The sequence below is a fragment of the Salvelinus namaycush genome, chromosome 8 (genome assembly GCF_016432855.1).
Source record: "Salvelinus namaycush isolate Seneca chromosome 8, SaNama_1.0, whole genome shotgun sequence".
Taxonomy (NCBI): domain Eukaryota; kingdom Metazoa; phylum Chordata; class Actinopteri; order Salmoniformes; family Salmonidae; genus Salvelinus; species Salvelinus namaycush.
This window is the reverse complement of record NC_052314.1, coordinates 3,252,073-3,275,618: the sequence shown is the minus strand read 5'-3', so window position 1 is coordinate 3,275,618 and position 23,546 is coordinate 3,252,073. Positions and strand designations below refer to the sequence as shown.

At 41.6% G+C, this 23,546-nt stretch overlaps 1 protein-coding gene across 1 annotated transcript; it reads right to left on the bottom strand.

Annotated features, from left to right (window-relative positions):
* Positions 1 to 664: 664 nt before the first annotated feature.
* On the bottom strand, positions 665 to 11,629 carry LOC120051712 (retinaldehyde-binding protein 1-like). Its single transcript, XM_038998600.1, has 7 exons — positions 11,618 to 11,629; positions 10,760 to 10,888; positions 3,927 to 4,131; positions 3,178 to 3,356; positions 2,394 to 2,552; positions 1,835 to 1,945; positions 665 to 793 (listed from the first exon to the last, which is right to left on the bottom strand). The coding sequence occupies exons 1-7, from the start codon at positions 11,627 to 11,629 to the stop codon at positions 665 to 667; spliced, it is 924 nt and encodes a 307-aa protein (XP_038854528.1).
* Positions 11,630 to 23,546: the final 11,917 nt, after the last annotated feature.

Here is a 23,546-nt window from a genome sequence, read left to right as displayed (position 1 = left end):
GAATTCGTAACATATCATACAATTTGTAATTTGTAACATATCACACGAAATGTATGATGGACATCCACAAATTAATACATACCATACCATACGAATTGGAGAGTCCTGTTTTTACATTTACTCTATGTTACATTTACATTACATTTAAGTCATTTAGCAGACGCTCTTATCCAGAGCGACTTACAAATTGGTGCATTCACCTTATGATATCCAGTGGAACAACCACTTTACAATAGTGCATCTAACTCTTTTAAGGGGGGGGAGGGGGGGGTTAGAAGGATTACTTTATCCTATCCTAGGTATTCCTTAAAGAGGTGGGGTTTCAGGTGTCTCCGTTACCCCTGAGTAGAGGTGTTACCTCTACCCCTGAGTCCAGGTTGCAGACATGGGTTACACAGAGAAAAGCTCCATGGTTAGGGCTGTTAAGTGTCTCAGGTAAGGCCTGAGCCAAGGCTATATAGTCCTCTCTGTGCTGTTGGGAGGGCTTTGTTGGGTGTTTAATACTTAATAACTCTTGGAAAACAACAACAGTACAATACCACACCCATCTTTTACATTATTTTCTAATAAAGCCACACTCCTATGTTTTTCATAGTTTCTGTCTGTGTTTTGTGTGGAGGTCCCAGTCTGGTTGGAGGAGTGGCGGATGGTGAGGAGGGGGTGTTCAGTCGAACAGCTTGGCTGCTATGGCTTTGCCGTCGTACTTGGAGTTCTTGCCGTTGAACTCGGAAGGCAGGATGTCGGCGTCAAACTCCTTGTAGTAGTTGTCCAGCTCGTCTCCGTGGACAAACACCTGATTGGCAGACAGAATGTTGGACCTATGAACTAAAATGTTCTCACCAAATATGATTTGTTATTTGTATTCATATATTTACCGTTACCTGTATATTACCGTTTGATTAAGAACCCATTCACCTTGTTATTTAGTTACATAAGGCAGGTAGACTAGTGGTTAGAGTGTAGAGGTTGGCAGGTAACCTAGTGGTTAGAGTGTAGAGGTTGGCAGGTAACCTAGTGGTTAGAGTGTAGAGGTTGGCAGGTAACCTAGTGGTTAGAGTGTAGAGGTTGGCAGGTAGACTAGTGGTTAGAGTGTAGAGGTTGGCAGGTAGACTAGTGGTTAGAGTGTAGAGGTTGGCAGGTAGACTAGTGGTTAGAGTGTATAGGTTGGCAGGTAACCTAGTGGTTAGAGTGTAGAGGTGGCAGTTAACCTAGTGGTTAGAGTGTAGAGGTTGGCAGGTAACCTAGTGGTTAGAGTGTAGAGGTTGGCAGGTAACCTAGTGGTTAGAGTGTAGAGGTTGGCAGGTAACCTAGTGGTTAGAGTGTAGAGGTTGGCAGGTAACCTAGTGGTTAGAGTGTAGAGGTTGGCAGGTAACCTAGTGGTTAGAGTGTAGAGGTTGGCAGGTAACCTAGTGGTTAGAGCGTTGGGCCAGTAACCGAAAGGTTGCTAGATCGAATCCCCGCGCTGACAAGGTAAAAATCTGTCGTTCTGCCCCTGAACAACGCAGTTAACCCACTGTTCCTAGGCTGTCATTGTAAATAAGAATTTGTTGTTAACTGACTTGCCTAGTTAAATAAAGATAAATTAAAATAAAATGTGTATTTACCGTTACCTGTATATTACCGGTTGATTAGGAACCCATTCACCTTCATTATTTGTTGTTGATTCATATAGTTTTATGGTGTAACTCATGAGATATAAGACATTTCCCCCATCAAATCTCATGTTTTCCCCATTCTTTAATCACCACTGTCTCTCTCTCTCTCTGTCTCTGTCTCTCTCTAAAAAGGATTAATTCATTCTTTCATGTTCTCTCTCAGGGCCTGTTTCACTCACTCTCTCCAGCAGCTTGCCCTTCATGAGTGGCTTGACCACGTTGTAGGTGGTGGTGAAGTACCAGGGCTGGTGGATGAAATGGACCGCTTTGAAACGGGCAGGGAAGGAGTCCTGAAACACACAAGTGGAACAGAGGGTCAGAAGAGTTAAGGATCTCACCACCACTATGGCCATAAGCATCCTCATCGCGCGAGTAACGGAAAGGGAAAGTTGAAACTGTTGAACTTTGCCAAAAAGAGTTCAGCGCATTTAGGTCGAACAGATTGTCTGATATTTCTAAAAACAGCAACGACCACTTTTACCAGAGAGTAAATGAATGTCTGAAGGGAAAATGGTAAACATGTAAATTAATGTGCTGCGTGAGTAGAATCAGATCCCACCTCTACCACCAATGGCGCAGGTAAAGTTTTCAGGCCCATAAAAATAGAATTCAGGCCATCATTGGGAAGACAATCCATTGGTTTAAAAATGATTAAATGGATTAAAAATCCATTATTTTGTATCCTAATAAGGTAATGTTCTGTTCAGTATTCCCTCGGCATGTGTTTGTGAAAGCGACCTGCAACATGTCCACCATCTTCTTGAGCTCAGTGGGTTTGATGCCGGAGGCCTGCTGCATGGTGAAGCCCTTGAAGTTCTCAATGATGCAGAAACCGTTGATCTGAGTCTCCTCGTTCTCTAGCAACTTCTCCAGGATTACACAGTAGGCACGGAGGATCTGGTGAACACACACATACACACACACATAGTCACATAGTCACACACATATAGACACACACACACATACAGTCACACACACACACACAGTTGTCAACATTTCAGAAGAATTTTAAAAAACGACACCACTCTCTTGATTATGATTTTCAATAATCGAAGCTTTGTTTTAATTGTCTTTCACAGCAACATTACTTAATAGACCACACACTGGGTCATAGGTTTCAGGCCAGAAAGACAATTAAAACAAAGCTTCTATTATTGAAAATCATAATCAAGAGAGTGGTGTCGTTTTTTTTATTTTACATTTTTGTGATCTATTTTTGGTTCCAAGCACCCTTTTTACTTGTCTACACAAATGCATTTAGAGTTTTAAAAAACGTATATTTTGAGCATGTTCCCCCTCCTTTACTGAACGTGAGCGAGGCCTTTTGATAACCACAGATATTTCAATTTAAATTCAAGTTATTATTATCAAGGGCTTGTCCACCTGATTACAATTATCAATAACTCCCATTGCTGTTGTATGTCTATGAAAACATTGCTCCTGTCATGTGTTAGTGTCTTGTGGTGACCACCAATGTATTTCAAATGGGTGCATTGTGGGGACCCAGGCCCCCGCTAGACACCTCGTCGAAGGTGATCTCTTCGTAGTCCCAGTTCTCGATGTTGAAGAGCAGCACGATGCGGCCGTACTTGTCTCTGCTGGACAGGATGCCTGGGTAGCCGGCCTCGATGGTGCTGCGGACAGCCTCGGGGGTCAGGTTCTCAAACAGCTCAGGGTAGTCTCTCCTGAAGCGCACGTAACCTGAACACGGACACAGGGTCATCAACATCAGATAGACTCCGTGCCATGTCAGGAGGAGTTAAGCAGACAGGAAGTTCAACACATATATGTTGCTTGTTTGGGTTTAATCAAACTGTATATTTCCTTCCAATGGCAATGTTTAAAATGATCATGTGCGTAGCTGACTTAGCCTGGTCCCAAATATTTGTGTGCTCTCTTGGCAACTCCAACAGTACTTGGCTATACAGCAACATATTGGGGTGGCAGGTAGCCTAGTGGTTAGAGCATTGGGCCAGTAACCGAAAGGTTGCTAGATTGAATCCCCGAGCTGACAAGGTAAAAATCTGTCGTTCTACCCCTGAACAAGGCAGTTAACCCACTGTTCCTAGGCTGTCATTGTAAATAAGAATTTGTTCTTAACTGACTTGCCTAGTTAAATAAAGGTAAAAAAATATATATATATTTGGGACCAGGCTATAGCGGCCTGTCATTGAAAGATAAAGCAATTTTAACACAGTTTTAATGAAATAGACAGAAAACTTCACCACTGAGCTACACTGACATACAGTACAGTAGTTTGTAGGGACCCACCCTTCATGAGGTCAAATGCTCGGGGCACGTCGTATTTCCTGGCGCGGATGAAGCGGACCAGCATGCCGTCAGGCTTCTCTCTGAAGGTTTCCAGCACCCCCTTGGCCAGGTCGTCCCCAGCATCCGCCGTTTCCTTGATTATTCCCCTCAGCTCCTTGACCGCCAACGCCCGCTTCTCGTCTGTCTCATTCAACTCATCCTTGGCCTGTAGGGAACCAACAACCAAGTCAACCTCAGAACCGGATGAGGTCTACAACCTCGGAACCGGATGAGGTCTACAACCTCGGAACCGGATGAGGTCTACAACCTCAGAACACACACACCTTCACAGTCGTGAAGAGGGCACGGCAGTGCCTCTTCCCCCTCAGAAGACTGAAAAGATTTGGCATGGGCCCTCGGATCCTCAAAAAGTTCTACAGCTGCACCATCGAGAGCAGCGTGACTGGCTGCATCACCGCTTGGTATGGCAAATACATCTCCATTGACCGCAATGCGCTGCAGAGGGTGGTGCGGACAGCCCAATACATCATTGGGGCCGAGGTCCCTGCCATCCAATACCTCTATATCAGGTGTTGTCAGAGGAACGCCCGAAAAATTGCCCGACTCCAGCCAACCAAGCAATAAGACTGCTAAATAGCCAGACTGCTAACTAGTACCATTGATTGACTATCTGCACTGAGCCTACGCACACACTCACTAGACTATAGACAGTGCATTCGAAAAGTATTCAGACCCCTTGACATTTTGTTACGTTACAGCCTTATTCTAAAATGGATTAAATAAAACTATTTCCTCAGCAATCTACACACAATACCACAATACCACAATGACAAAGCGAAAACAGGTTTAGACATTTTTGCAAATTTATGAAATATAAAAAAACAGAAATACCTTATTTACATAAGTATTCAGACCCTTTGCTATGAGACTCGAAATTGAGCTCAGGTGCATCCTGTTTCCATTGATCATCCTTCAGATGTTTCTACAACTTGATTGGAGTCCACCTGTAAAAAATGTAATTGATTGGGCATGATTTGGAAAGGCGTATACCTGTCTATATAAGGTCCCACAGTTGACAGTGCATGTCAGAGCAAAAACCAAGCCATGAGGTCGAAGGAATTGTCCGTAGAGCTCCGAGACAGGATTGTGTCGAGGGACAGTACCGTGCAGTATCGAAGAGCCCTCACTGCTGCTCGATCATCCTACTTTTCCAACTTAATTGAGGAAAATAAGAACAATCCAAAATTTATTTTTGATACTGTTGCAAAGCTAACTAAAAAGCAGCATTCCCCAAGAGAGGATGGCTTTCACTTCAGCAGTAATAAATTCATGAACTTCTTTGAGGAAAAGATCATGATCATTAGAAAGCAAATTACGGACTCCTCTTTAAATCTGCGTATTCCTCCAGGGCTTAGCTGTCCTGGATCTGCACAGCTCTGCCAGGGCCTGGGATCGGGAGAGACACTTAAGTGTTTTAGTACTATATCTCTTGACACAATGATGAAAATAATCATGGCCTCTAAACCTTCAAGCTGCATACTGGATCCTATTCCAACTAAACTACTGAAAGAGCTGCTTCATGTGCTTGGCCCTCCTATGTTGAACATAATAAACGGCTCTCTATCCACCGGATGTGTACCAAACTCACTAAAAGTGGCAGTAATAAAGCCTCTCTTGAAAAAGCCAAACCTTGACCCGGAAAATATAAAAAACTATCGGCCTATATCGAATCTTCCATTCCTCTCAAAAATTTTAGAAAAAGCTGTTGCGCTGCAACTCACTGCCTTCCTGAAGACAAACAATGTATACGAAATGCTTCAGTCTGGTTTTAGACCCCATCATAGCACTGAGACTGCACTTGTGAAGGTGGTAAATTACCTTTTAATGGCGTCAGACCGAGGCTCTGCATCTGTCCTCGTGCTACTAGACCTTAGTGCTGCCTTTGACACCATCGATCACCACATTCTTTTGGAGAGACTGGAAACCCAAATTGGTCTACACGGACAAGTTCTGGCCTGGTTTAGATCTTATCTGTCGGAAAGATATCAGTTTGTCTCTGTGAATGGTTTGTCCTCTGACAAATCAACTGTACATTTCGGTGTTCCTCAAGGTTCCGTTTTAGGACCACTATTGTTTTCACTATATATTTTACCTCTTGGGGATGTTATTCGAAAACATAATGTTAACTTTCACTGCTATGCGGATGACACACAGCTGTACATTTCAATGAAACATGGTGAAGCCCCAAAATTGCCCTCGCTAGAAGCCTGTGTTTCAGACATAAGGAAGTGGATGGCTGAAAACGTTCTACTTTTAAACTCAGACAAAACAGAGATACTTGTTCTAGGTCCCAAGAAACAAAGAGATCTTCTGTTAAATCTGACAATTAATCTTGATGGTTGTAAAGTCGTCTCAAATAAAACTGTGAAGGACCTCGGGGTTACTCTTGACCCTGATCTCTCTTTTGACGAACATATCAAGACTGTTTCAAGGACAGCTTTTTTCCATCTACGTAACATTGCAAAAATCAGAAATTTTCTGTCCAAAAATGATGCAGAAAAATTAATCCATGCATTTGTTACTCCTAGGTTAGACTACTGCAATGCTCTACTTTCCGGCTACCCGGATAAAGCACTAAATAAACTTCAGTTAGTGCTAAATACGGCTGCTAGAATCCTGACTAGAACCAAGAAATTTGATCATATTACTCCAGTGCTAGCTTCCCTACACTGGCTTCCTGTTAAGGCAAGGGCTGATTTCAAGGTTTTACTGTTAACCTATAAAGCATTACATGGGCTTGCTCCTACCTATCTTTCCGAGTTGGTCCTGCCGTACATACCTACACGTACGCTACGGTCACAAGACGCAGGCCTCCTAATTGTCCCTAGAATTTCTAAGCAAACAGCTGGAGGCAGGGCTTTCTCCTATAGATCTCCATTTTTATGGAACGGTCTGCCTACCCATGTGAGAGACGCAGACTCGGTCTCAACCTTTAAGTCTTTACTGAAGACTTATCTCTTCAGTAGGTCATATGATTGAGTGTAGTCTGGCCCAGGAGTGTGAAGGTGAACGGAAAGGCTCTGGAGCAACGAACCGCCCTTGCTGTCTCTGCCTGGCCGGTTCCCCTCTCTCCACTGGGATTCTCTGCCTCTAACCCTATTACAGGGGCTGAGTCACTGGCTTACTGGTGCTCTTTCATGCCGTCCCTAGGATGGGTGCGTCACTTGAGTGGGTTGAGTTACTGACGTGATCTTCCTGTCTGGGTTGGCGCCCCCCCTTGGTTTGTGCTGTGGTGGAAATCTTTGTGGGCTATACTCGGCCTTGTCTCAGGATTGTAAGTTGGTGGTTGACGATATCCCTCTAGTGGTGCGGGGGCTGTGCTTTGGCAAAGTGGGTGGGGTTATATCCTTCCTGTTTGGCCCTGTCCGGGGGTATCATCGGATGGGGCCACAGTGTCTCCTGACCCCTCCTGTCTCAGCCTCCAGTATTTATGCTGCAGTAGTTTATGTGTCGGGGGGCTAGGGTCAGTTGGTTATATCTGGAGTACTTCTCCTGTCTTATCCAGTGTCCTGTGTGAATTTAAGTATGCTCTCTCTAATTCTCTCCTTCTCTCTTTCATTCTCTCTCTCGGAGGACCTGAGCCCTAGGACCATACGTCAGGACTACCGGGCATGATGACTCCTTGCTGTCCCCAGTCCACCTGGCCTTGCTGCTATTCCAGTTTCAACTGTTCTGCCTCCGGTTATGGAACCCCTACCTGTCCCAGACCTGCTGTTTTCAACTCTTAATGATCGGCTATGAAAAGCCAACTGACATTTATTCCTGATTATTATTTGACCATGCTTGTCACTTATGAACATTTTGAACATCTTGGCCATGTTCTGTTATAATCTCCACCCGGCACAGCCAGAAGAGGACTGGCCACCCCTCATAGCCTGGTTCCTCTCTAGGTTTCTTCCTAGGTTTTGGCCTTTCTAGGGAGTTTTTCCTAGCCACCGTGCTTCTACACCTGCATTGCTTGCAGTTTGGGGTTTTAGGCTGGGTTTCTTTGCAGCACTTCGAGATATTAGCTGATGTACGAAGGGCTATATAAAATAAACTTGATTGATTGATTGACAGATCTGGGGAAGGTTAACAAAACATTTCTGCAGCATTGAAGGTTCCCAAGAACACAGTGGCCTCCATCATTCTTAAATGGAAGAAGTTTGGACCTAGACTCTTCCTAGAGCTGGCCGCCTGGCCAAACTGAGCAATCGGGGGAGAAGGGCCTTGGTCAGGGAGGTGACCAAGAACCCGATGGTCAATCTGACAGAGCCCCAGAGGTCCTCTGTGAAGATAGGAGAACCTTCCAGAAGGACAACCATCTCTGCAGCACTCCACTAATCAGGCCTTTATGGTAGAGTGGCCAGACAGAAGCCACTCCTCAGTAAAAAACACATGACAGCCCGCTTGGAGTTTGCCAAAAGGTACCTAAAGGACTCTCAGACCATGTGAAACAAGATTCTCTGGTCTGATGAAACCAAGATTGAACTGTTTGTGTCACGTCTGGAGGAAACCTGGCAACATCCCTACAGTGAAGCATGGTGGTGGCAGCATCATGCTCTGGGGATGTTTTTCAGCGACAGGGACTGGCAGACTAGTAAGGATCGAGGGAAAGATGAACGGAGCAAAATGCAGAGAGATACTTGATGAAAACCTGCTCCAGAGCGCTCAGGACCTCAGACTGGGGCGAAGGTTCACCTTCCAACAGGACAACGAACCCGAAGCACACAGCCAAGACAACGCAGGAGTGTGTGTAGATTGATGAGGGGGAAAAAACAATTTAATCAATTTTAGAATAAGGCTGTAACGTTAAAAAAATGTGGAAAACGTCAAGGGGTCTGAATACTTTCCAAATGCACTGTATACAAACCATGTACACACTCACACACACTGCATTGACACTCCCACACAAAACCCACACACATTCACATACACACGCACACACATAACACACACCGACACAACACAAACACACATACACGTTACACACACTCACACACACACTTTTACGCTCATCATTTGCTGCTGCTACTCTGTTCTTTATTTTACTCTTATTATTATCTATCCTGATGTCTAGTCACTTTACCCTGCCTTCATGTACATATCTACCTCAAATACCTTATTATTATCTATCCTGATGTCTAGTCACTTTACCCTGCCTTCAGGTACATATCTACCTCAAATACCTTATTATTATCTATCCTGATGTCTAGTCACTTTACCCTACCTTCATGTACATATCTACCTCAAATACATTATTATTATCTATCCTGATGCCTAGTCACTTTACCCTGCCTTCAGGTACATATCTACCTCAAATACCTTATTATTATCTATCCTGATGCCTAGTCACTTTACCCTGCCTTCAGGTACATATCTACCTCAAATACCTTATTATTATCTATCCTGATGACTAGTTACTTTACCCTGCCTTCATGTACATATCTACCTCAAATACATTATTATTATCTATCCTGATGACTAGTCACTTTACCCTGCCTTCATGTACATATCTACCTCAAATACCTTATTATTATCTATCCTGATGACTAGTCACTTTACCCTGCCTTCATGTACATATCTACCTCAAATACATTATTATTATCTATCCTGATGCCTAGTCACTTTACCCTGCCTTCAGGTACATATCTACCTCAAATACCTTATTATTATCTATCCTGATGCCTAGTCACTTTACCCTGCCTTCAGGTACATATCTACCTCAAATACCTTATTATTATCTATCCTGATGACTAGTTACTTTACCCTGCCTTCATGTACATATCTACCTCAAATACCTTATTATTATCTATCCTGATGCCTAGTCACTTTACCCTGCCTTCAGGTACATATCTACCTCAAATACCTTATTATTATCTATCCTGATGACTAGTTACTTTACCCTGCCTTCATGTACATATCTACCTCAAATACCTTATTATTATCTATCCTGATGCCTAGTCACTTTACCCTGCCTTCATGTACATATCTACCTCAAATACCTTATTATTATCTATCCTGATGACTAGTCACTTTACCCTGCCTTCATGTACATATCTACCTCAAATACCTTATTATTATCTATCCTGATGCCTAGTTACTTTCCCCTGTCTTCATGTACATATCTACCTCAAATACCTTATTATTATCTATCCTGTTGCCTAGTCACTTTACCCTGCCTTCATGTACATATCTACCTTATTATTATCTATCCTGATGTCTAGTCACTTTACCCTGCCTTCATGTACATATCTACCTCAAATACCTTATTATTATCTATCCTGATGCCTAGTCACTTTACCCTGCCTTCATGTACATATCTACCTCAAATACCTTATTATTATCTATCCTGATGCCTAGTCACTTTACCCTGCCTTCATGTACATATCTACCTTATTATTATCTATCCTGATGCCTAGTCACTTTACCCTGCCTTCAGGTACATATCTACCTCAAATACCTTATTATTATCTATCCTGATGCCTAGTCACTTTACCCTGCCTTCAGGTACATATCTACCTCAAGTACCTTATTATTATCTATCCTGATGCCTAGTCACTTTACCCTGCCTTCAGGTACATATCTACCTCAAGTACCTGGTACTGCTACTCCCTGTATATATATATTTCCATTCTTTTGTATTTAATTTGATTCTTCTTGTGTCATTATTTCACGGTAATGTCTACACCAGTTGTATGTGATTTGATTTGTGGTTGCACTTGAGTTTGTAGTTGGGCTTAAGATGTGAAGTGAATCTACAGTGTGAGGCTTGTGAGAGAGTGACCACAGACCTTCTGCACTGTGTGGTCAGGCAGCTTGGCGCAGGGTCCGAACACGGGACCGTGGTCCTTGACCGTGAGGCGCTCAAGCTTGGCCCTGAGAGCCTGCTCCTCCTCCGACACCATACGGAACGTTCCACTCTGGGTAGAGAGGGGGGGGAGGCAACCATGAAGTGCCAACAAAAACACCATTAGCTCACAAGACTACCTTACAAAAAGTAGGTTTAAACCTAGTTTAATCCAGGGCGTATGCCCAAAAACTCAATCCAAAAGGAGGCCTGTATCTATGGGCTTCAGTGTTAGCGTTGGCTAATCTCCCTCACATGAGCGCAGCAAGGCCTGGTAAACCTGTGACTGAGATCTGCGATTAGGGGTTAATGCTAGCGATTGACGGCATCCAGTGCTAATGTGCCTGAGAAATGTGGAACTGCCATTGTCCATGGCGTATGTCATTATGTGGTGTTGGAGTCCTAGAAACACAATCTATAGAACAGATATCCCCATTCAAGTCAACGTTCCCTGACGGCCGGGCTGTCTGGCGGCCATATTGAGTGTCATTCTGTTTCTGCTGTTTGACTAACCATGATGTGAAACGCAAAGGAAGAATATAATGACAGAGTAAGAGTATCTATTGTGGATTACATCCTCCTAAGGACCTTGATGGTAGATTGTTTCTGCTCTGCAATGGATGAAAAATAACCACCTGAACAGAACTTGTCAGAACTGACTCTTAAGTTCAACATGTCTCTACATTCATCAGACTTGATACTTTTGACATTGATCTGCAATTACAAACACCACTGAATGTGTTTGAATTATTGCAGTGGGGCATGTAAGCCTGTTGCACACCAAGAGAGGAGATGTACTTACCACGACAGCCATTTCTTCAGTTGTTTAGAGCCGCTACGTACTCACTGGAAAAAAAGATGGATTTGATTATTCACGGTTGGAGAACATTGGATTCCAGGAAAACTTGAAAAAATAAAACAATGAATTTATTGTGCTCCAGGCTTACGCTCCATCTCAACCCCCTCAGCATTTGTTACTTCAGCTCCTACACATTTTTTTTCATCTCATTCTCATTCTATTTTTAGGTTACCTACATTTCAGGATAATTTCCCGGAAGTACATGTTTTGATCCAGCTGCCAACAAAACATATCTACGTTTTCTAATTCTATATGTCCCAAATGGCACCCTATTCCCTATATAGTGCACTACTTTTGACCAGAGACTTATGGGACTTGGTCAAAAATAGCTCACTACGTAGTGAATTGGGTGCAATTTGAGACGCAGTCCTGTTTGAAACAGTGATGACATTCATACAGTCCATTATCTTTTTTACTACATTGTTTACAATTCTGTGTATTCTTTATATAGCAGGCTGTATCTAAAACAACACCAGACTCTTTATATAGCAGGCTGTATCTAATACAACACCAGACTCTTTATATAGCAGGCTGTATCTAAAACAACACCAGACTCTTATATAGCAGGCTGTATCTAAAACAACACCAGACTCTTTATATAGCAGGCTGTATCTAAAACAACACCAGACTCTTTATATAGCAGGCTGTATCTAAAACAACACCAGACTCTTTATATAGCAGGCTGTATCTAATACAACACCAGACTCTTTATATAGCAGGCTGTATCTAAAACAACACCAGACTCTTATATAGCAGGCTGTATCTAAAACAACACCAGACTCTTTATATAGCAGGCTGTATCTAATACAACACCAGACTCTTTATATAGCAGGCTGTATCTAAAACAACACCAGACTCTTATATAGCAGGCTGTATCTAAAACAACACCAGACTCTTATATAGCAGGCTGTATCTAAAACAACACCAGACTCTTTATATAGCAGGCTGTATCTAATACAACACCAGACTCTTATATAGCAGGCTGTATCTAATACAACACCAGACTCTTTATATAGCAGGCTGTATCTAAAACAACACCAGACTCTTTATATAGCAGGCTGTATCTAATACAACACCAGACTCTTTATATAGCAGGCTGTATCTAATACAACACCAGACTCTTATATAGCAGGCTGTATCTAATACAACACCAGACTCTTTATATAGCAGGCTGTATCTAATACAACACCAGACTCTTTATATAGCAGGCTGTATCTAAAACAACACCAGACTCTTTATATAGCAGGCTGTATCTAATACAACACCAGACTCTTATATAGCAGGCTGTATCTAAAACAACACCAGACTCTTTATATAGCAGGCTGTATCTAATACAACACCAGACTCTTATATAGCAGGCTGTATCTAAAACAACACCAGACTCTTTATATAGCAGGCTGTATCTAAAACAACACCAGACTCTTTATATAGCAGGCTGTATCTAATACAACACCAGACTCTTATATAGCAGGCTGTATCTAATACAACACCAGACTCTTTATATAGCAGGCTGTATCTAATACAACACCAGACTCTTATATAGCAGGCTGTATCTAAAACAACACCAGACTCTTTATATAGCAGGCTGTATCTAATACAACACCAGACTCTTATATAGCAGGCTGTATCTAAAACAACACCAGACTCTTTATATAGCAGGCTGTATCTAATACAACACCAGACTCTTTATATAGCAGGCTGTATCTAAAACAACACCAGACTCTTTATATAGCAGGCTGTATCTAATACAACACCAGACTCTTTATATAGCAGGCTGTATCTAAAACAACACCAGACTCTTTATATAGCAGGCTGTATCTAAAACAACACAAGACTCTTATATAGCTAGCAGGCTGTATCTAAAACAACACCAGACTCGATCATGATATCACTGACTCTGTAGCACAGTTGTTGTATGAACAGTCTCAGGCAAAAAAAGTCTGAAAACCAGTCAAAGTGTGCAATTGATCTAGTACATTCAGATAGACAAAGCTAGCATTAAAATCATCCAGAGCTTCACATGCAGCCAAAGCTTCCCTGGATTTGTGACTGAGCTTCACATGCTGCCAAAGCTTCCCTGGATTTGTGACCGAGCTTCACATGCTGCCAAAGCTTCCCTGGATTTGTGACTGAGCTTCACATGCAGCCAAAGCTTCCCTGGATTTGTGACTGAGCTTCACATGCAGCCAAAGCTTCCCTGGATTTGTGACTGAGCTTCAACATGCTGCCAAAGCTTCTCTGGATTTGTGACTGAGCCAACTAGAGGGCTCCGCTACCAAAGCTCTGAAAGCACTGGACACAGATGCATCTTTAGTCAGAGCTTCAGGCAGTGGATTCCCAAGTCCTCAATCAGGCACAACAAGGAAGCTAAAACATTCCCACCTGTCCACGTTGAGATATGCACAACAAGGAAGCTAAAACATTCCCACCTGTCCATGTTGAGATATGCACAACAAGGAAGCTAAAACATTCCCACCTGTCCACGTTGAGATATGCACTATCAACCACAAAGTATTCAAAGCACTACTGTTTATCAGATTTAACCGTCAGCTTTCAACAATCGAACCTGCAGACAAGGCACTGTTCTGCCTTTGTAAAATATGAGAGCAAGATTTAATGCAATACCAATCAATTTTCACTTCTTCCTCTGAGCAAAGAAACTTCCCTCATCTGGGCTCCACTGGGTGGCAACACTCCACTGGGTCCATCAGAACTGCCAAACCCCCAGCAGGGTTTGGAATGCACCACCCCCTAGGTGTCAGGGAGACGGGTCACAGTGGGTACCCCACATCGGAGGCTCCCTGATCGGGGAAGAGGTTGAGCCTTACCTGGGGATGGAAGAGGCCGGGCGCTGCCGAAAGTCACAGGAGTCCGTGTGTGGAGCAGGACGGCGGGGCCCTGGGATTGTTAACTTGGGGATTAGTGTCGTCACACTGGATTACGCCCATCAGATTTCTCTGATAATCAGCATAAAGTGGAAGGAGGGACAAGAAATGAGGGCAATGACGATGGGCCAATAGAAGAGGTGAAGGAGGGGTTAGAGCAATGACGATGGGCCAATAGAAAGGTAGGGGTTAGGGTGGACTATAGTTACATGAGAGTGAAGGTAGGGGTTAGGGTGGACTATAGTGACATGTGGGTGAAGGTAGGGTTTAGGGTGGACTATAGTGACATGTGGGTGAAGGTAGGGGTTAGGGTGGACTATAGTGACATGTGGGTGAAGGTAGGGGTTAGGGTGGACTATAGTGATATGTGGGTGAAGGTAGGGGTTAGGGTGGACTATAGTGACATGTGGGTGAAGGTAGGGGTTAGGGTGGACTATAGTGACATGTGGATGAAGGTAGGGGTTAGGGTGGACTATAGTGACATGTGGGTGAAGGTAGGGGTTAGGGTGGACTATAGTGACATGTGGGTGAAGGTAGGGGGTGAGGTGAGATGAGACGTTGTAATTGAAAGGATACACTTTTACGTAAGCGGTGGTTTGAGGAGAGTTGAAAAAGGCGGGAGGCATTTAGAAGGTGAGGGGTAGTTGATTGCACTCCAGTGCTTCATGGAACAAGTGAAAATGAGCTATTGTAAATAGTCTGTCTGTGGTCTGCAACGTGAACAGAGCTCTGGAGAGAGGGAGGTTCAGACCCACCCTTCACATGTAGCACCACCATATGTGTGACTGTGGGATCTGTCTATATAGGATCAGATCCCATCGCTGCCACCAATTGCACAGCCAGGTAAAGTGTTCAGGATATCAATAGAACTGGATTATCATATAAAGGAGGGGTCATCACCTAGATTCAGCCGCGGGCTTGTTTTTTTCTTGTGCGGATAGCCGAGGGGCTGGAACATAATTAGAAATTATTTGTAGACTGCAAATTGACCACAAGAAGCCCAAACAGATATAATATTTGACTAAAACACAATAATTTCAAACCTTCCTTACATTTGTATACGATCACGTCTCTCTATTATGCATGGGAATACTTGGGAACAGATTAAATTAAAATCACTTGGAGCTGATTTTCCGGTGTTCTACAGTCTATTATGTCCAACAATAAAAATTACACATTTATTTTTGGGGGGGCCAAATAAAACCACTCATGGGCCATATTCGGCCCGCAGCCTGCTAGTTAGGGAACCCTGATATAAAGCAACAGCATATTTTCAGTTCTCATTAATTATTATAATTAAAACAACTTCATAGTAGAGCATTAGAAATCAATCGTTCTCAACCAGTTTGAGTTGACAATATTGTATCACTGACAATGAAAGGGAACTTGCAGTGAGAGGACTTGCTAAAGTCGCAAGCCTAGATGGAAGTGTCTTCATGTATAGACAAAACCTGTTTTTCAAAGGTACACTTCACAGCTACACATATAAACTCACAGGGTACAGTTCAGTAACTTGTAGGTATGGAAGATTTTTCTATCTAATATTTAGAATATAAGGTACGATCAACACTGTGCTTTAAAATATAGCTGGGGCAATGTACTGGTTAGGGCTTATTAGCATATTTGGGGGTGTTTTTAACCATATGTGTATTTGTGCCAACCATCAGTGGAAGTGTTGGAGCAGTTTAAATGTTTGATGTTTATGCCAATGCAAGTTGATCAACTCCTTTGACCCTGTTCTGCAAATTTTGCAAGAAAATTTGTCAGTAATGAGCTGCACTGTAAAGAGGATATTGCGCATTTTCCAGAACCTTAATTGAACTTATTGTCAGAAGTTGCTGTGAATTTGTCATTTTTTAAAGTGGAAACTACTGTAGCAGCGTCAGCCTATCAGAAGATTGCAGGAGTGGCTTATTTGAGGCGTGGCTTTTTTAGTCTCCCATGAGAGGGAACGTTATCCCAGTTAATGTGCCATGTTATATTCTGTTCATAAACATTAAGCTTGTATACTGTCAGTTCTGTAGCATTGTTAAATTGTTAGCATTGCCCCTAACTACATTTCAAAGTGCAGTAATGATTGTAATGAATCCTGCGTTTGTAGCCAAGTGGGAAGTGGGAATTTATCACATACAACTGGAAAACAATCCACTTGAATGGCCCTCCAACTGGTAATCTCTAGTGGGAAATGCATCTATGATCACTGTAAAACCGTGTTTTTTTTATACTTAAAATGTGGCATTTCACATGGAAAATCATGTGAAAATTTGTTTTTGGAACACTTTACATGTGACATTTCACATGTGAAAATGTGAGAACGCCGCAGCCCGTCTGGTGTTCAACCTTCCCAAGTTCTCTCACGTCACCCCGCTCCTCCGCTCTCTCCACTGGCTTCCAGTTGAAGCTCGCATCCGCTACAAGACCATGGTGCTTGCCTACGGAGCTGTGAGGGGAACGGCACCTCCGTACCTTCAGGCTCTGATCAGGCCCTACACCCAAACAAGGGCACTGCGTTCATCCACCTCTGGCCTGCTCGCCTCCCTACCTCTGAGGAAGTACAGTTCCCGCTCAGCCCAGTCAAAACTGTTCGCTGCTCTGGCACCCCAATGGTGGAACAAACTCCCTCACGACGCCAGGTCAGCGGAGTCAATCACCACCTTCCGGAGACACCTGAAACCCCACCTCTTTAAGGAATACCTAGGATAGGATAAAGTAATCCTTCTAACCCCCCCCCCCCTTAAAAGATTTAGATGCACTATTGTAAAGTGGTTGTTCCACTGGATATCATAAGGTGAATGCACCAATTTGTAAGTCGCTCTGGATAAGAGCGTCTGCTAAATGACTTAAATGTAATGTAATGTAAATGTGTTTTTGAAACTTCACATGTGATCACGTTTAGTTAAATTGTGACCCAACCTGGGATTTAAACTCACAACTTTTTGATTTGAAGTACACTGACCTTTTTGCTGTGCCACAAAGTCTGTAGTGTTCCCAATCATATTAATTACATATACTCTTTTAGTATTTAGCAAGAGTGCCATCTTTACTGCTATTTTAGTTACAGTGGGGCAAAAAAGTATTTAGTCAGCCACCAATTGTGCAAGTTCTCCCACTTAAAAAGATGAGAGAGGCCTGTAATTTTCATCATAGGTACACTTCAACTATGACAGACAAAATGAGAAGAAAAAAAATCCTGAAAATCACATTGTAGGATTTTTTATGAATTTATTTGCAAATTATGGTGGAAAATAAGTATTTGGTCAATAACAAAAGTTTATCTCAATACTTTGTTATATACCCTTTGTTGGCAATGACAGAGGTCAAACGTTTTCTGTAAGTCTTCACAAGGTTTTCACACACTGTTGCTGGTATTTTGGCCCATTCCTCCATGCAGATCTCCTCTAGAGCAGTGATGTTTTGGGGCTGTTGCTGGGCAACACGGACTTTCAACTCCCTCCAAAGATTTTCTATGGGGTTGAGATCTGGAGACTGGCTAGGCCACTCCAGGACCTTGAAATGCTTCTTACGAAGCCACTCCTTCGTTGCCCGGGCGGTGTGTTTGGGATCATTGTCATGCTGAAAGACCCAGCCACGTTTCATCTTCAATGCCCTTGCTGATGGAAGGAGGTTTTCACTCAAAATCTCACGATACATGGCCCCATTCATTCTTTCCTTTACACGGATCAGTCGTCCTGGTCCCTTTGCAGAAAAACAGCCCCAAAGCATGATGTTTCCACCCCCATGCTTCACAGTAGGTATGGTGTTCTTTGGATGCAACTCAGCATTCTTTGTCCTCCAAACACGACGAGTTGAGTTTTTACCAAAAAGTTCTATTTTGGTTTCATCTGACCATATGACATTCTCCCAATCTTCTTCTGGATCATCCAAATGCTCTCTAGCAAACTTCAGACGGGCCTGGACATGTACTGGCTTAAGCAGGGGGACACGTCTGGCACTGCAGGATTTGAGTCCCTGGCGGCGTAGTGTGTTACTGATGGTAGGCCAGCTCCCAGCTCTCTGCAGGATATTCACTAGGTCCCCCCGTGTGGTTCTGGGATTTTTGCTCACCGTTCTTGTGATCATTTTGACCCCATGGGGTGAGATCTTGCGTGGAGCCCCAGATCGAGGGAGATTATCAGTGGTCTTGTATGTCTTCCATTTCCTAATAATTGCTCCCACAGTTGATTTCTTCAAACCAAGCTGCTTACCTATTGCAGATTCAGTCTTCCCAGCCTGGTGCAGGTCTACAATTTTGTTTCTGGTGTCCTTTGACAGCTCTTTGGTCTTGGCCATAGTGGAGTTTGGAGTGTGACTGTTTGAGGTTGTGGACAGGTGTCTTTTATACTGATAACAAGTTCAAACAGGTGCCATTAATACAGGTAACGAGTGGAGGACAGAGGAGCCTCTTAAAGAAGAAGTTACAGGTCTGTGAGAACCAGAAATCTTGCTTGTTTGTAGGTGACCAAATACTTATTTTCCACCATAATTTGCAAATAAATTCATTAAAAATGTGATTTTCTGGAGAAAAAAAATTCTCATTATGTCTGTCATAGTTGAAGTGTACCTATGATGAAAATTACAGGCCTCTCTCATCTTTTTAAGTGGGAGAACCTGCACAATTGGTGGCTGACTAAATACTTTTTTGCCCCACTGTATCAGTTATTCTGACTATTCTCTCATCATTGATTTAATTGAATTATTTCAGAAATTTGAGTGTTTTCTGTATAGTTGTCTGATGTTGGTGTGTTAAATTATTCTGTTTTAATGTTACTCCTGAATCACCATAATAAATATAATTGTTTTCTAAATCTAATATTCGCTTTGAAGTCCAAAGTGTAGGAATATTGTGTAATATAATGTAGCTATCGACACAGACATGGTGGTGTAGCAGGTAGATTGGAATGCAGTGACCCAAGAGGTTGTGAGTTCAAATCCCAGGTAAGGACATGTTGTAATAATAATTACTCTATAAAATATACACACAGTGTAGTCATATATGTCAAAGTGGGTAAAATATGTAAATTAGGAAATGGTATGTTAGAAGGACTGTGTGTATGACAGAGGGGGCATCACCTGTGAAATCTCATGTGAAAATGTGAATTCACATGTGTAAGGTTATGCGATCACATGTGGAAATCGACATGTGAAAAATCAACATGTGAAGTGTTCCAAAAAACACATGATTTCACATGTGAAATCATGTGGTTTTTCCATAGGGAATATACAATTCTTATGTTCTATAGGATCAAAATGTTCCACACATGCTCTATGGTGACACAATGCAAAGCCTGGAGAATAGGGCTGCGTTTATAATGTAGAGTTTGTTACATAGTCCCCTATTTTAACCATGATAAGAACGAGGGTTAGAAAAAGTGAACGGGTGATTGAACTAAGAAGTGAAATGAATTGAGTGATTCAGCAATCCAGAGAGTTAAATACAAATCTAGGTATTAGTTGTGGTCTTTGGTTCTTAGCATGGGAAACATTGAGGAACAATGCAATTAGTGAGTGAGTCAGTGGGTGGGGAAATTAATGACTTAGGAAGTAAAAGAGAGAGAGCTACAGGTCGAAGCATGTGTGTTACAGTATAAAGCAGATGAAGGATATTTGGTAGTGAACCTTTTCACCCCCAAAATGTCACTGATGCAATGGTGGATGAGGAGTAATCTCTTAAACCAGGTCTGATCCGCTCAATGGGGGAGTCTGTGTGACGAAATCAACCCGAATGGCAGCACAATGCCAGGCTCCGTATTCCCATACTCAGGACTGGTGTGTGTGTGTGTGTGCGTGCGCAAACCGGCAGCACCACAGATAGTGGCACCATATATAGTCAAAGGTCTCAAAGTATTTTATACAGTAAAATTAGTAAACGATCGAAGACATCCAGCATCACATATAATACACATAATACACATACTGTATATAATACACCTATAATACACCTACTGTATATAATACCTATATAATACACCTACTGTATATAATACACCTATATAATACACCTACTGTTATAATGCACCTACTGTATATAATGCACCTACTGTATATAATGCACCTATATAATACACCTACTGTATATAATGCACCTATATAATACACCTACTGTATATAATGCACCTATATAATACACCTACTGTATATAATGCACCTATATAATACACCTACTGTATATAATGCACCTATATAATACACCTACTGTATATAATGCACCTATATAATACACCTACTGTATATAATGCACCTATATAATACACCTACTGTATAATGCACCTATATAATACACCTACTGTATATAATGCACCTATATAATACACCTACTGTATATAATGCACCTATATAATACACCTACTGTATATAATGCACCTATATAATACACCTACTGTATAATGCACCTATATAATACACCTACTGTATATAATGCACCTATATACTACACCTACTGTATATAATGCACCTATATAATACACCTACTGTATATAATGCACCTATATAATACACCTACTGTATATAATGCACCTATATAATACACCTACTGTATAATGCACCTATATAATACACCTACTGTATATAATGCACCTATATAATACACCTACTGTATATAATGCACCTATATAACACACCTACTGTATAATGCACCTATATAATACACCTACTGTATATAATGCACCTATATAATACACCTACTGTATATAATGCACCTATATAATACACCTACTGTATATAATGCACCTATATAATACACCTACTGTATAATGCACCTATATAATACACCTACTGTATATAATGCACCTATATAATACACCTACTGTATATAATGCACCTATATAATACACCTACTGTATATAATGCACCTATATAATACACCTACTGTATAATGCACCTATATAATACACCTACTGTATATAATGCACCTATATAATACACCTACTGTATAATACACCTATATAATACACCTACTGTATATAATGCACCTATATAATACACCTACTGTATAATGCACCTATATAATACACCTACTGTATATAATGCACCTATATAATACACCTACTGTATAATGCACCTATATAATACACCTACTGTATATAATGCACCTATATAATACACCTACTGTATAGAATGCACCTATATAATACACCTACTGTATAATGCACCTATATAATACACCTACTGTATATAATGCACCTATATAATACACCTACTGTATATAATGCACCTATATAATACACCTACTGTATAATGCACCTATATAATACACCTACTGTATAATGCACCTATAGAATACACCTACTGTATATAATGCACCTATAGAATACACCTACTGTATAATGCACCTATATAATACACCTACTGTATAATGCACCTATATAATACACCTACTGTATAATGCACCTATATAATACACCTACTGTATATAATGCACCTATATAATACACCTACTGTATATAATGCACCTATATAATACACCTACTGTATATAATGCACCTATATAATACACCTACTGTATAATACACCTATATAATACACCTACTGTATATAATGCACCTATATAATACACCTACTGTATAATGCACCTATATAATACACCTACTGTATATAATGCACCTATATAATACACCTACTGTATATAATGCACCTATATAATACACCTACTGTATATAATGCACCTATATAATACACCTACTGTATAGAATGCACCTATATAATACACCTACTGTATAATGCACCTATATAATACACCTACTGTATATAATGCACCTATATAATACACCTACTGTATATAATGCACCTATATAATACACCTACTGTATAATGCACCTATATAATACACCTACTGTATAATGCACCTATAGAATACACCTACTGTATATAATGCACCTATAGAATACACCTACTGTATAATGCACCTATATAATACACCTACTGTATAATGCACCTATATAATACACCTACTGTATAATGCACCTATATAATACACCTACTGTATAATGCAACGACTGGATGAATCAGGCCTTCATGGTTAAATTGCTGTAAAAAAAATAATAAAAAAACACTAAAAGGACACCAATAGGAAGAATAGACTCGTTTGGGCCAAGAAACACAAGCAGTGAACATTAGACTTTTGGAAATCTGTCCTTTGGTCTGATGAGCCCAAATTTGAGATTCTGGGTTCCAACAGCCATGTCTTTGTGAGACGCAGAGTATGTGAACGGATAATCTCTGCATGTGTGGTTCCCACTATGAAGCATGGAGGTGTGATGGTGCTTTGCTGGTGACACTATCAGTGATTTATTTAAAATTCAAGGCACTTAACCAGCATGGCTACCACAGCATTCGGCAGAGATACACCATCCCATCTGGTTTGTGATTAGTTTTTCCAACAGGACAATGAACCAAAACACACCTCCAGGCTGTGTAAGGGCAATTTGACCAAGGAGAGTGATGGAGTGTTGCATCAGATGACCTCGCCTCCACAATCACCCGACCTCAACCCAATTGACATGGTTTGGGATGAGTTGGACCGCAGAGTGAAGGAAAAGCAGCCAACAAGTGCTCAGCATATATGGGATTTTCAAGACTGTTAGAAAAGCATTCCCCATTAAGCTGGTTGAGAGAATGCCAAGAGTGTGCCAAGCTGTCAAGGCAAAGGGTGGCTACTTGAAGACTCTCAAATATATTTTGATTTTATTAACTCTTTCCGTATGTGTTATTTCATAGTTTTGATGTCTTCACTATCATTCTACAGTGTAGAAAATTCAGATAAACCCTTGAGTAGGTGTCCAAACTTGACAGGTACCGTCGGTCTGACAAATCATGCCACAGCCAGAATGGGCACTGCAGCACCTGCCCAAGACCAGTCTGCTCGTCCGTTTAACATCAGTGGACATTTGATTTCCCATAGTGACTGCATCTGCAGTCGTGCCTTTCACCTGAACAACTTATAGGGTCTCTAGAGGAAAGCTGATTATATGGAAGAGGACATACATTTGACA

Coding starts and splice junctions, on each gene's coding strand:
- LOC120051712 (XM_038998600.1), bottom strand. Junction 4,132..10,759: donor CTGACCACACAGTGCAGAAG/GTCTGTGGTCAC, acceptor GGTTCCCTACAG/GCCAAGGATGAGTTGAATGA. Junction 2,553..3,177: donor AAGAGATCACCTTCGACGAG/GTGTCTAGCGGG, acceptor TGTGTTCACCAG/ATCCTCCGTGCCTACTGTGT.